The sequence below is a fragment of the Mesoplodon bidens genome, assembly GCF_964165515.1.
Source record: "Mesoplodon bidens genome assembly, chromosome: X".
NCBI lineage: Eukaryota > Metazoa > Chordata > Mammalia > Artiodactyla > Ziphiidae > Mesoplodon > Mesoplodon bidens.
Genome location: NC_138163.1, coordinates 93,779,864 through 93,792,872, shown reverse-complemented (window position 1 = coordinate 93,792,872; position 13,009 = coordinate 93,779,864). Strand labels below are relative to the sequence as shown.

At 38.5% G+C, this 13,009-nt stretch overlaps 1 protein-coding gene across 5 annotated transcripts in view; it reads right to left on the bottom strand.

Annotated features, from left to right (window-relative positions):
* The window catches only part of PHF8 (PHD finger protein 8), a 91,948-nt gene that overhangs the window by 17,309 nt on the left and 61,630 nt on the right, over window positions 1-13,009 (bottom strand). For all 5 annotated transcript variants that reach the window (XM_081222642.1, XM_081222641.1, XM_081222638.1 and 2 more), the window contains one exon: window positions 4,648-4,743. In XM_081222642.1, the coding sequence (XP_081078768.1) occupies window positions 4,648-4,743 (96 nt within the window). The remainder of the gene's footprint in view (window positions 1-4,647; window positions 4,744-13,009) is intronic.

Below are 13,009 nucleotides of genomic sequence, written 5' to 3'. Positions count from 1 at the left end.
GCACGGCTGGTGGGAATGTGAATTGGTACATCCACTATGGAGAACAGTATGGAGGTTCCTTTTTTTTCTTTTTTTTTTTTTAAAGAAGATTTTGGGGGTAGGAGTTTATTAATTTATTTCTTTATTTTGGCTGTGTTGAGTCTTCGTTTCTGTGTGAGGGCTTTCTCTAGTTATGGCAAGCAGGGGCCACTCTTCATCACGGAGCACGGGCCTCTCGCTATCGTGGCCTCTCTTGTTGCAGAGCATGGGCTCCAGACGCGCAGGCTCAGTAGTTGTGGCTCACGGGCCTAGCCGCTCTGAGGCATGTGGGATCCTCCCAGACCAGGGCTCGAACCCGTGTCCCCTGCATTGGCAGGCAGATTCTCAACCACTGCGCCACCAGGGAAGCCCCTGGAGGTTCCATAAGAAACTAAAAATAGAAGTACCATACGACCCAGCAATCCCACTACTGAGCATATATCCTGAGAAAACCATAATTCAAAAAGAGTCACGTACCAAAATGTTCATTGCAGCTCTATTTACAATAGCCAGGTGATGGAAGCAACCTAAGTATCCATCATCGGATGAATGGCTAAAGAAGATGTGGCACATATATACAATGGAACATTACTCAGCCATAAAATGAAGCGAAATTGAGTTATTTGTAGTGAGGTGCATGGACCTAGAGTCTGTCCTACAGAGTGAAGTAAGTCAGAAAGAGAAAGACAAATACCATATGCTAACACATATATATGGAATCTAAGAAAAAAAATGTAATGAAGAACCTAAGGGTAAGACAGGAATAAAGACATAGACCTACTAGAGAATGGACTTGAGGATATGGGGAGGGGGAAGGGTAAGATGTGACAAAGTGAGAGAGTGGCATGGACATATATACACTACCAAACATAAAACAGATAACTAGTGGGAAGCAGCTGCATAACACAGGGAGATCAGCTTCGTGCTTTGTGACCACCTAGAGGGGTGGGATAGGGAGGGTGGGAGGGAGGGAGATGCAAGAGGGAAGAGATATGGCAATATATGTATATGTATAACTGATTCACTTTGTTATAAAGCAGAAACTAACACACCATTGTAAAGCAATTATACTCCAATAAAGATGTTAAAAAAAAGTATCTACTTTGAAAATGTGATAAAAGTTATTAGCTTTCTTTTTAGAGAAATATACATAGATATATGCATACATTTATGTTAAAAATACAGCAGTGTTAACTATCTGCTCTAGGAATAGGGAAACAATGAATAAGATCACCTTTTGATATAGAAATATTCATATTTTTTATGTAGAATGAGGAAAAAATATCATAAATAAATTATATATATATTTGACTATTTCTTACTATATGTAAAAAGGGCATATGAAAATGTTGAAGACCTACATGAATAAATGGGCAAAAGTCAGACATAAAATTTACAAAAGAAGAAATTCTAATGCTAATACAAACATATAGGAAATGTCTAATCAAAGAAATGCAAATTAAATCAGTGAGATGCTGTTGTTTGCTTGTGAATTACCAAAGATCAAAAAATACCATGATACAGACTGCTTGTTTTCAACCCAGTATCATTCTCCCTTTCTTGCTTACTAATAAAAACATAATTTTGTGGAACAACAATGTACCTAACTAAAAACTACACTTCTTGGCCTTTCTAGCAGATAATCTTGGCCATGTGACACAGTTTCAGCCAAAGAGATATTTTTTTAAAAGTAGAACTTAAAGCAGCCATCTTGCGACCCTGAGGGGATAAGCACTCACTAAGGATGCCTGAGAGGTTCCTATTACTCATAGGCAAAGACTATTGTTAACTATATGCTCAATGCCTGTGAGGATTCATAAACAAGTACTCTTGCATGTGGCTGGTGGTAGCGTAAACTAGTAAAACCTTTCTGGAAAACAATTTGGCAATACATATCAAGAGCTTTTAAAACATTCACATTAACAAATTGTAGTGGCAAGAGTGTAGGGAAACAAGCACTCTCGTGCATTGTTTGTGGGAGTGTAAACAATCTCCAACATGTAATTGTTAAGTGAGAAAAGTAAAGCACATAACATATATAATGTATGTCTCCAATGGAGTTAAGAGGGGGGAAAGAAAATATATACATGCATTTATTTACTTGTATATGAATAAACTACGTCTAAAAGGATACACATAAAACTGGTAATAGTGGTTGACTCCAGGTGGGGAATTGGAAGGCTGTGGAACAGGGTTGGGAGGGAGACTTTTCACTGGATATCCTTATATACCTTGGCCCTTCAAGAGTTTCATGGGAATCTATCCTAAGCATATAAATAGAGATACAAACACTTACATACAAAAATGTTCACTCCAATGTTACCACTAATTGTAAACACCTGGCAATCGGCTAAATGCCCTACATTAAAGAGGTCAGGTAAATTTAGGTTTATCCATGGGATAGAATATTTTGTAGCCATTAAAATATTATTTATAAATAATGGCACAGGGACATGCTTATGATATAATATTAATTTAAAAGGCCAGATATATTTACTGGTTTTCAACTTTTACAGTCAACCTCTAGTGAATATAGAGTATTAATTACAAGTCAATGGTAACAACCTTGACAATATTAACAAAAAAGTACAGCTTATAGAAGGTTGGAGGAAGAAAGAAAGAATAACAGCACTAATGTCCATATCTTAGAAAGTGGGTAATCAAGAGAGACTGACAAAAGCCGACGGGAGGAGAAACAGAGGTTAAGTTAATAAATCAAGGGGGAAAGGGCAGGGGGTGGGATGAATTGGGAGATTGGGATTGACATATATACACTATTGATTCTATGTATAAAATAGATAACTAATGAAAACCTACTGTATAGCATAGGGAACTCTACTCAATGCTCTGTGGTGACCTAAATGGGAAGGAAATCCAAAAAAGAGGGGATATATGTATATATGTATAGCTGATTCACTTTGCTGTACAGTATAAACACAATAGTAAATAGTAAAGCAACTACACTCCAATTACAAAAAATCAAAAAAAGGTTAATAAATCAAGAAATGGTGGTATAAACCCTATTTTCTTGAGTTTTGGAGGCAACTACCAGAAAAATGAAAATGACAAGTTTGCCTCTCAGGCAAGGGATTGGAAGTAGGGAAAGCAGAGGCAGAAGACCATTGCATTTCATCGTAAACCTCTCTGTACTATTTGGTTTGCTACCAGATATACACATTATTTTGATTAAAAGGCAAAAAAAAATTTTAAGTAGGATATATGACTGTGATTTCAACCATAAAAAGAAAAATGCATAGGAAAAAAGACTAGAAGGAAATATATCAAAACATTAACAGTGGTTGCTTCTGGGTGGCAGAATCATGGGTGATTTCTTCTTTATAGTTTCCTCTATTTTCCAAGTTTCCTATTATGCTAAAAAGCCAGAAAGTATAGGAGAAAATAAAATCAGAAAATAGGCCTGAAGAAAGAAAAAAGAAACATTTGCTGATTGACTCACTAAGAGAACACTTCCCAGGACTGCCCTGCCACCCCATTCCTCCAATCCCAAGCAAATACCAGAAAGGTCAAATAAGGCTGGGTGGGGACAGCATGCCCTTTATTTCCTGGGGAACCACAGGGGTACTGCGATGCCAGCACCCTCTGTGGCAGACTGTTGCAGTAATGGCTCTCAATCTGCTCACATGTCCTTGTGTGCATAGGAAAACTTTGCAGTTCCCACTCCCAAGAGATAGAATCTATTTCTCCACTTTTGGAATCAAGACTTGGCCATGTAACTTGCTTTGGCAATGGGACAATAGAAAACATGACACAACAGAGGCTTGAAAAGTGCTTGCATATTGGGTTTGTCCTCTCTTGCTGCTGGACACCCTTCTGCTACCTTGTGAAAAAGCTTAGGCTGGCCTTCAGGTGGGTGAAAGACCACATGGAGAGAGGACCCAGACACCCCAAATTAGGTCCCGGACACCTGAAGGAGATCTTTTTAGACCATCCAGCCCCAGGCAATCTGGTCCAGACTAAAACAGTAGTTCAGCCAACCTACAGAATCATGAGAAGTGATCAACCATTGTTCTGAGACACTAAGTTTTGGATAGTTTGATAAGTAGCAAAAGCCAACTGACATACCCTCCAATGAAAAAACCACCCAGCCAGTGAGACGAATAAAATTCTTTTATTACCCTCTAAGTTCCATATTCAACTCAAAAGTCATTCTTTCTTCCTTCCTCAGAGATGGCCTCTCAGCCAGTACAGGTAACAATCTAAGGAGTCTTGGGCCTTGTAGAGCTCAACAGTTAGCGGAATTTCCCTCCTTTGACAACAATATTATTACAAAAGGGCTGGGATGATGGTAGCAGAATGTTCTCAGGAGGCTTAGACTGCTTGCTGAAATCTGCTCAAGGTCTTCCTCTTTTCATCTCAAGCCATGTAATATCAAAAGCAACATGCTCCATTACCTCTGATTTTGCTGAACTGAGTGCACGAACTCTGTGTCTTATTGATCATTTTTGCTCCAGCACCTAACATGGTACCTGGCATACAGTAGGCACTCATCAAATGTTTGCTGAATAAACAAATGAGTGTCTTCCTATATTAAATGTCCCACCTAGCCAGTGGGACATATTTTTCCCCCCAACCACCCCCACAGAGTTTAAGGACAGAATACTGGATCACCTTTAGGACTCCATGGAGCATCATCTGAATTCTTCTTTTTCTTGGGTCGAGATTTCAAAGCAGGGTCATCATCGTCAGATTCCAGGGAAGGGTAAACTGCAGTGAGAGGGAAAAGCAGGGTAAAATGAGATCTCATCCAGAAGGGTGATGACAGGATGATACCTACCTGAGCTCCTCCCACCCCTCTACAAGTGGACCCTTTACTTAATCCATACTCAACTGTAGGAATTCTTGAATATGCCACATACTTTTCATGTCTTTCTACTTTTGTACCCTTGCTGCAAATGTCCTTCTCCCAGCATCACCTAACTCTGATTTCACTCACCCAACATCCATTTAGTGAGTAACTTCATGAGTTAATGACCGTACAAAATTCAGCTTTAGATTCACATCCTAAAGAAGGCTTCCCTCTTCTCTTAATCTCATTCAGATGCGTCCTCAACTCTCCACAGTATTCTGTGCATACCTCTATTGGAATTGTTATATAGTATTTAAGAGATGATTAGTAAAAGTCACCCCCAATTTACTGTGAGGGCAAGGATATGTATTATTTGATTTTAAACTAAGGGAGCTGAACATAATGAAGAGTGGGTGCTCAGTAAGTGCTTGAATTAATGGAAAAAGAAATTGTTCACACATTCACACAAAGGGAACAAAAAGACCACTTAGGCTGAACTGGGAACAATATTATTATAACTGAATGATGTGAATGACAAAACACACATATATAAGTATCTCAACCTATATAAATACATAGAAACATCCAGTTTTATCATACACATGCAACACTATACAGTTTAATAGGAAAATGGTCTAGAAAGGTCCTACTGATGAGGTCAAACTCTGCTGCTGCTAAACTGAAAGAGAAGCAAAGTGAGAGTGAATATTTCCTCCTAATGACTACTCCCATTCCTCCTACTGATCAGCTTCAAACTTCTCTAGAATTCTACTTCATCAGAGGAATCTAGTCTCCCACTTCCTTCCAGAAGGGTCTCTCTGTAGGAAAATAAGTCCATTTTTCAGGTCTTCCTCCTTGAGCAAAGAAGTAAAACACCTCTTTGACTCATTAAAAAAATTTTTTGAATTTATTAATTGTCCCTAGAAAGAGATGACTACTGGTAACAGAGTTGTTTGAGAAAGGTTCCATCCCTACTAGACTAATGGCTGTCAATGTTATTTTGTTGGGTTTGAAAAGTTTTTCCACCTAAAGGAAAGAAGTGTAGTATAGTAGAAAGACCTTGAGTCTCAGGATTAGACAATTACTTTGAAATCCTGGACTGACCCACTAGCTTAGTAGCCTAGGAGAACTCCTATAAGTCTCACTACCTTCACCCATAAAATTGAAGTAATAGATGAACCTGCCTTGCAAAGTTCTGAGGATTGAGAGATAACAGGTATAAAGTAACATACAAAAGGAATTCCATTCTAAGGTTCATGTCTTATTCAAGATGGAATAAGATGTAGATAATAATTAATTTTAGACATTTAAAGAAAATACAAGTTAAAATACGCATATTAAAAATACAAGGGTTGGGCTTCCCTGGTGGCGCAGTGGTTGAGAGTCCGCCTGCCGATGCAGGGGACGTGGGTTCGTGCCCCGGTCCGGGAAGATCCCACATGCCGCGGAGTGGCTGGGCCCGTGAGCCATGGCCGCTGAGCCTGCGCGTCCGGAGCCTGTGCTCTGCAACAGGAGAGGCCACAACAGTGAGTGGCCCGCATACCGCAAAAAAAAAAAAAAAAAAAAAAAAAAAAAAAAAAAAAAAATACAAGGGTGAGGGGCTTCCCTGGTGGCGCAGTGGTTGAGAGTCCGCCTGCCGATGCAGGGGACGCGGGTTCGTGCCCCGGTCTGGGAGGATCCCACAGGCCACCGAGCGGCTGGGCCCGTGAGCCATGGCCGCTGAGCCTGCACGTCCGGAGCCTGTGCTCCGCAACAGGAGAGGCCACGGCAGTGAGAGGCCCGCGTACCGAAAAAAAAAAAAAAAAAAAAAAAAAAAACAAGGGTGGGAGGAGTGATGCCTCCTCCAAAAATGATGGAGTTGGGAGCTCCAAGGATCTGTCCCTCCAATGAAGCAACCATTAAGCTGTCAAAAACTACAATAATCAACTTTTTGGGGACTCTGGAATCCAATCAAAAACTTATAACAACAAAGGGGATGCTTAACAAAGAAGAAGCCTGCTTAATTAAGGCATTTAAGGAAAATTCTGTCAGGGAATCTCAGCTGACTGCTGAGGCAATGGAACAGATGCTTCAGTGACCACACACAAGGAACATGGTATTTGCAAAAACTTATTTGGAAAGTCATTAAATAAATAGATAACTGTAGCTCACAATAAGCAACAACAGCAATCTCTAGGGAAGAAGGAAGATATGACTTCCAGAGTTATCACATTATAATATTCGAAAGGTCTAGGTTTGAAACAAAAATTATAAGGCATGCAAAGAAACAGGAAATTATGTCCCATTTACAGGAAAAATATTGATAAAAATTGTCCATGAGGAAGCTCAGACATTGGACTTACTATACAAAGACTCTAAATCAACTGTCTTAAATATGATCAAAAATAACCATGTCTCTGGAAGCAACCTAAATGTCCATCAACAGAGGAACAGATGAAGAAGATGTGGTACATATATACAATGGAATATTACTCAGCCATAAAAAGGAACGAAATTGGGTAACTTGTAGAGACATGGATAGACCCAGAGAGTGTCATACAGAGTGAAGTAAGTCAGAAAGAGAAAAACAAATATGGTATATTAACACATATATGTGGAATCTAGAAAAATGGTATCAATAATCCTATTTGTGAAGCAGAAATAGAGACACAGACGTAGAGAACAAATGTATGGATACCAATGGGGAAAGAAGGGGGGTGGGAGGAATTGGGAGATTGGGATTGACACATATACACTATTGATACTATGTATAAAATAGATAACTAATGAAAACATACTGTATAGCACAGGGAACTCTACTTAATGCACTGTGGTGACCTGAATGGGAAGGAAGTCCAAAAGGGAGGGGATATATGTATATATGTATGGCTGATTCATTTTGCTGTACAGTAGAAACTAACACAACATTGTAAAGCAACTATACTCCAATAAAAATTAATTTAAAAAAATGTCCTTTGAAAAGATCAATTAAGTTGATAAGATGCCAGCAAGAATGACAAAGAAAAAGACACAAATTACTAACATCAAGAATAAAAGTAAAAAGAATAAAAAAATAAAATAACATCAGATAAAAAAAATGTCACTAAAGACTTCACAGACATTGGAAGGATAATAGGGGAATACTACAAACAACTCTATGCTCATAAATTCTACAACTTAGCTTAAACGGACCAATTCCTTGAATACCATGAACTATCAAAACTCACCCAAGACGAAATAGAAAACCTGAATAATCCTATATCTACTAAAGAAAATAAATCCATAGTAAAGGCCTAAAAAAAAAATCCCTAGGCCCAGGTGGTTTCACTCAAAAATTCTACTAAACATTTAAAAAACCCCACTAATTGTACATAATCTCTTCTAGAAAACAGAAGAGAAGAGAACATTTCCCAACTCATTCTTTGAGGCCAGCACTGATTGCCCTGATACCAAAACTAAAGACAGTACAAGAAAAGAAAATTATAGACCAATATCCCTCACGAACACAGACACAAAAATCCTCAGTGAAATACTAGTAAACCAAATCCAGTAATATATAAAAAGAATAATACACCATGAGCAATTAAGGTCTATCCTGTGATTTCAATTCTGGTTTGATATTTGAAAATCAGTCAATGTAACCTACCATATTAACAGACTAAAGGGAAAAAACCACATGATTATATCCACTGGTGGAATAAAAACATGGGGAAAATTCAATATTCATTCATTAAAAAAAAAACCTCTCAGCAAAATAGGAATAGAAGTGAACTTCCTTAACTTGATAACCTATACAGATAATATCACAATAATGAAAAGACTAAATGCCTTCCCCCTTAGATTGGAAACAAGGCAAGGGTGTAAGTTCACTCTCACCACATTGTGCTTGAAATCCTAGCCAGAACAAAAAGGCAAGAAGGAAAAAAGACATACAGATTGGAAAGAAAGGAATAAAACTGTACCTACTTGCACATGACATGATCATGATCATCTAGACAAAAAAAATACCAAGAATATATAAAACATTCCTAGAATTAATAAGTGAGTTACCAAGGTTGCAAGATACAAGGTCAACACACAAAAACCAATCATACTTATATATACTAGCAATAAACAGTTGGAAACCAAAGGTTAAGAAAAGTACCATTTACAGTATCTCCAAAAAATATGCAACTCAGGGATAAATCCAACAAAAAACATGTGTAGGACCCGTATGCTGAAAACTATGAGACACTGATGAAAGAAATTTTTAGAAGAGTAAATATGGAGGAACATACCATGTACACAGATTAGAAGATTCAATATACCTAAGGTGACAATTCTCTTGCAGTCCTTGTGTAAAACAGTTTGGTGGTCCCTCAAAGAGTTAAACACAGAATTATCGTATGACCCAGCAATTCTACTCTTAGGTATATGCCCAAGAGAAATGAAAACGTGTGTCCACACAGAAACATGCACAAAAATGTCTACAGCAGCATTATTCATAACAGCCAAAAGGTGGAAATAACCCAAATGCCTATCAGCAGATGAATGGATAAACAAACTGTGGTATAACCATACAATGGAATACTAACTCAACCATAAAAAGGAACAAAATACTGATACATCCTATAACTTGGATGAACCTTAAAAACATGGTAAGTGAAAGCCAGACACAAAAGGTCACAAACTATATGATTACTTTATATGACATATCCCAAATAGGCAAATCCATATGGACAAAAAGCAGATTAGTGGTTACCAGGGGATGAGGGGAGGGGGGCATAGGGAACAATTACTTAATGGATCCCGGGTATTTTTCTGGGGCCATGAAAATATCTTGGAAACAGAGGTGGTGGTTGCACCACATTGTGAATGCGCTAAATGTCACTGAACTGTACACTTTAAAATGTTTAATTATATGTAATGTGACTTGCACCTCGATAAAAAATAAAGATCACAATTCTCTCTGAATTGATCTATATATTTAACACAATTCCAACCAAAATCCTAGCAGAAATTGCTGTGGATTCAGACAAACTGATTCTAAAATTTATATGGAAAGGCAAAATTGAAGAAATCATATTACTTGATTTTAAGAATTAATAAAGCTTCAGTAATCAAGATAGTAAGATATTGACAAAGAGACTGACATGCAGATCAATGGAAAAGAACAATTCAGAAAGAAAACCACACAAATATGGTCATTCGATTTTTGACAAAGGTACAAATGCGAGTCAATAGAAAAATAAATAAAAAATAGTATTTTCAAGAAATGGTGTTGGAACAATTGGACATCCATATGCCAAAAAAAAGGTGAACCTCAACCTAAACATCATACCTTATGTAAAAATTTAGTCAAAATGGAACATGGATAGAAATGTAAAACCTAAAACCATAAAGTTTTTAGGTGAAAAAAAAGGGAGAAAACTGTGCCCTGAGTTTACAGAAAGAGTCGTTAAATAAGACACTAAAAGCATAAGCCATGAAAGATAAAATTGATAAACTGGACTTTCTAGAAAGTGAAAGTGTTTACTTTAAGAAAGAAAGTCTTAAGAGAATGAAATACAAGCCACAGACTGGGAGAAAATATTTGCAAATCACTTATCTGACAAGAGACTTGAATCCAGACTATATAAAGAACTTTCAAAGCTCAACAGTTAAGAAACAACCTAATGTTTTAAAAGGCAGCAGTTGTTCAAAGTGCCTGTTTAGACATTTCAAAAAAGAGTATACGACTGGCAAATAAATACATGAAAAGATGTTCAACATCATTAGCCATTAGATGAGCCGCTAAATGAGATATTGCTACACACCTATTAGGATGACTAAAATAAGTATACTGACAATACCAAGTGCTGATGAATATGCAGAGCAGTTAGAACTCTCACACGTTGCTGGTGGGAATGTAAAATGGCACAATCACTGTAAAACAGTTTGGCAGTTTCCAATAAAGTTAAAGCATCCACTGCCCACATTGTTCAGGAATCCCATTCCTAGGTATTTATCCTAGGGAAATAAAAACTCATGTTCACACAAAAGCCTGCATACAAATATTCACCGCAGCTCAATTCATAATCACCCAAAGCTGTAAACAATCCAATGTCCTTCAATGGGTGAATGGATAAAGAAACTGTGGTAGAGGGACTTCCCTGGCGGTCCAGTGGTTAGGACTCTGTGCTTCCACTGCAGGGGGCATGGGTTCAATCCCTGGTCAGAGAACTAAGATCCCACATGCCACATGGCAAGCCAAAAAAAACCCCCCAAAACAAAACAAAACTGTGGTAGATCCATACAATGGAAAACTATTCTTCAACAAAAAAGAACAAGCTATTGATACACAACAACATGGATAGAATCTTAAAGGCATTATGCTAAGTAAAAGATACCAGTCTCAAAATATTACATACTGTATAATTCCATTTATATGACATTCTGGCAAAGGCAAAATCACAGTGATGGGGAACGGTGGTTGCCAGGAGTTAGGGGTAGAAGGAGGGCATGACTACTAAGGGATAACATAAGGGACTCTGGAGGGGTTCTGTGTTCTACTCATTGTGGTGGTGGTGGTGGTTACAAGAATCTAAGCGTGTGTATACCAACAAAGCCAATTTTACGTAATGTTAATTTTAAAAATAAAATTTAAAAAACCCTTTATCAAAAGGGAAAACAGACTGAAAATAAATGAACAGAGCTTTCAACTCAAGATGTTGTACAAAGAACATTAAGAAAAAGGAATAAAATAAAACCAGAAATTAACAGTAAACAAACACCAAACACTGGAGATAATTAGTAAATCATCAAATAAACTAGACAAACTATGTTAAACACTACAACCAAATAAAGCTAATTTCAAGAAGGAAATATCAATTCAAAATCAGTAATTCTACTAATGTAAATCACCATTAGCAAATTAACAGAAAAACTATGTGTTTATATTAAAAGATGCCCAAAAATCATTTAATAAAACCCAATTCCACTCTGGATTTTTTTTTTTTTTTTTTGGTGATACACGGGCCTCTCACTGTTGTGGCCTCTCCCGTTGCAGAGCACAGGCTCTGGACGCGCAGGCTCAGTGGCCATGGCGCACGGGCCCAGTCGCTCCGCGGCATGTGGGATCTTCCCAGACCGGGGCACGAACCCGTGTCCCCTGCATCGGCAGGCGGACTCTCAACCACTGCGCCACCAAGTAAGCCCCTGGATTTTTTTTTTTTTTTTTTTTTTTTTTGCGGTAGGCGGGCCTCTCACTGTTGTGGCCTCTCCCCTTGCAGAGCACAGGCTCCGGACGCGCAGGCTCAGCGGCCATGGCTCACGGGCCCAGCCGCTCCGCGGCATGTGGGATCTTCCCAGACCGGGGCACGAACCCGTGTCCCCTGCATCGGCAGGCGGACTCTCAACCACTGCGCCACCAGGGAAGCCCAAGCCCCTGGATTTTAAAACAAACAAAAACCTCTCAAACTCCCCTGAACTTCATGGGAGTAGTCTAACAGAGACCTACAGAGCCCCACATACTGAGTGGACAAACACTAGCAGCATTACCTTTAAAGTCAGAAACAACACAAGGATGCCCCCTATCACCATTACTGTAATAAAACTAGGAAAATCTAGAGGTATGAATACCAGAAAGAAAGGGGGTGTTATGGGCTAATTGTGCCCCCACCCCAAAATTCATATGTTGAATTCCTAATCCCTGGTACTTCAGAATATGACTGTATTTGGAGATAAGGCTTTGAAAGAGGTAATTAAGTTAAAATGAGACCACTAGGGTAGGCCCTAAGCCAATCTGACTGGTGCCTTTTTAAGAAGAGATTAGGATATAGAGAGTGACACCAGGGGCCCATGTGCACAGGGGATGACCATGTGAAAAGGTAGCAAGAGAGAGGTCATCTGCAAGCCAAGGAGAGGCCTCAGGAGAAAGCAACCCTGCTAATACTTTGATCTTGGACTTCTAGCCTCTAGAACTGTGAAAAAAATAATTTGTTGTTTAAGCCAACCAGTCTGTGATATTTTGTTATGGCAGCCCTAGCAAACTAAGATAGGGGACACAGATCACCTACCTCAAGAGCCCAAGACAATTAGCTGAAAAACTAACAGAACTAATAAGAGTATATAAGGCAATCCAACACAGGATCAATATAGAAAAATCAACTATTTTCCTGCATACTAGCAACAGCCAAATGGAAAATATAATAGATAAAAAGATGCCATTTTCAATAGGAACCAGAC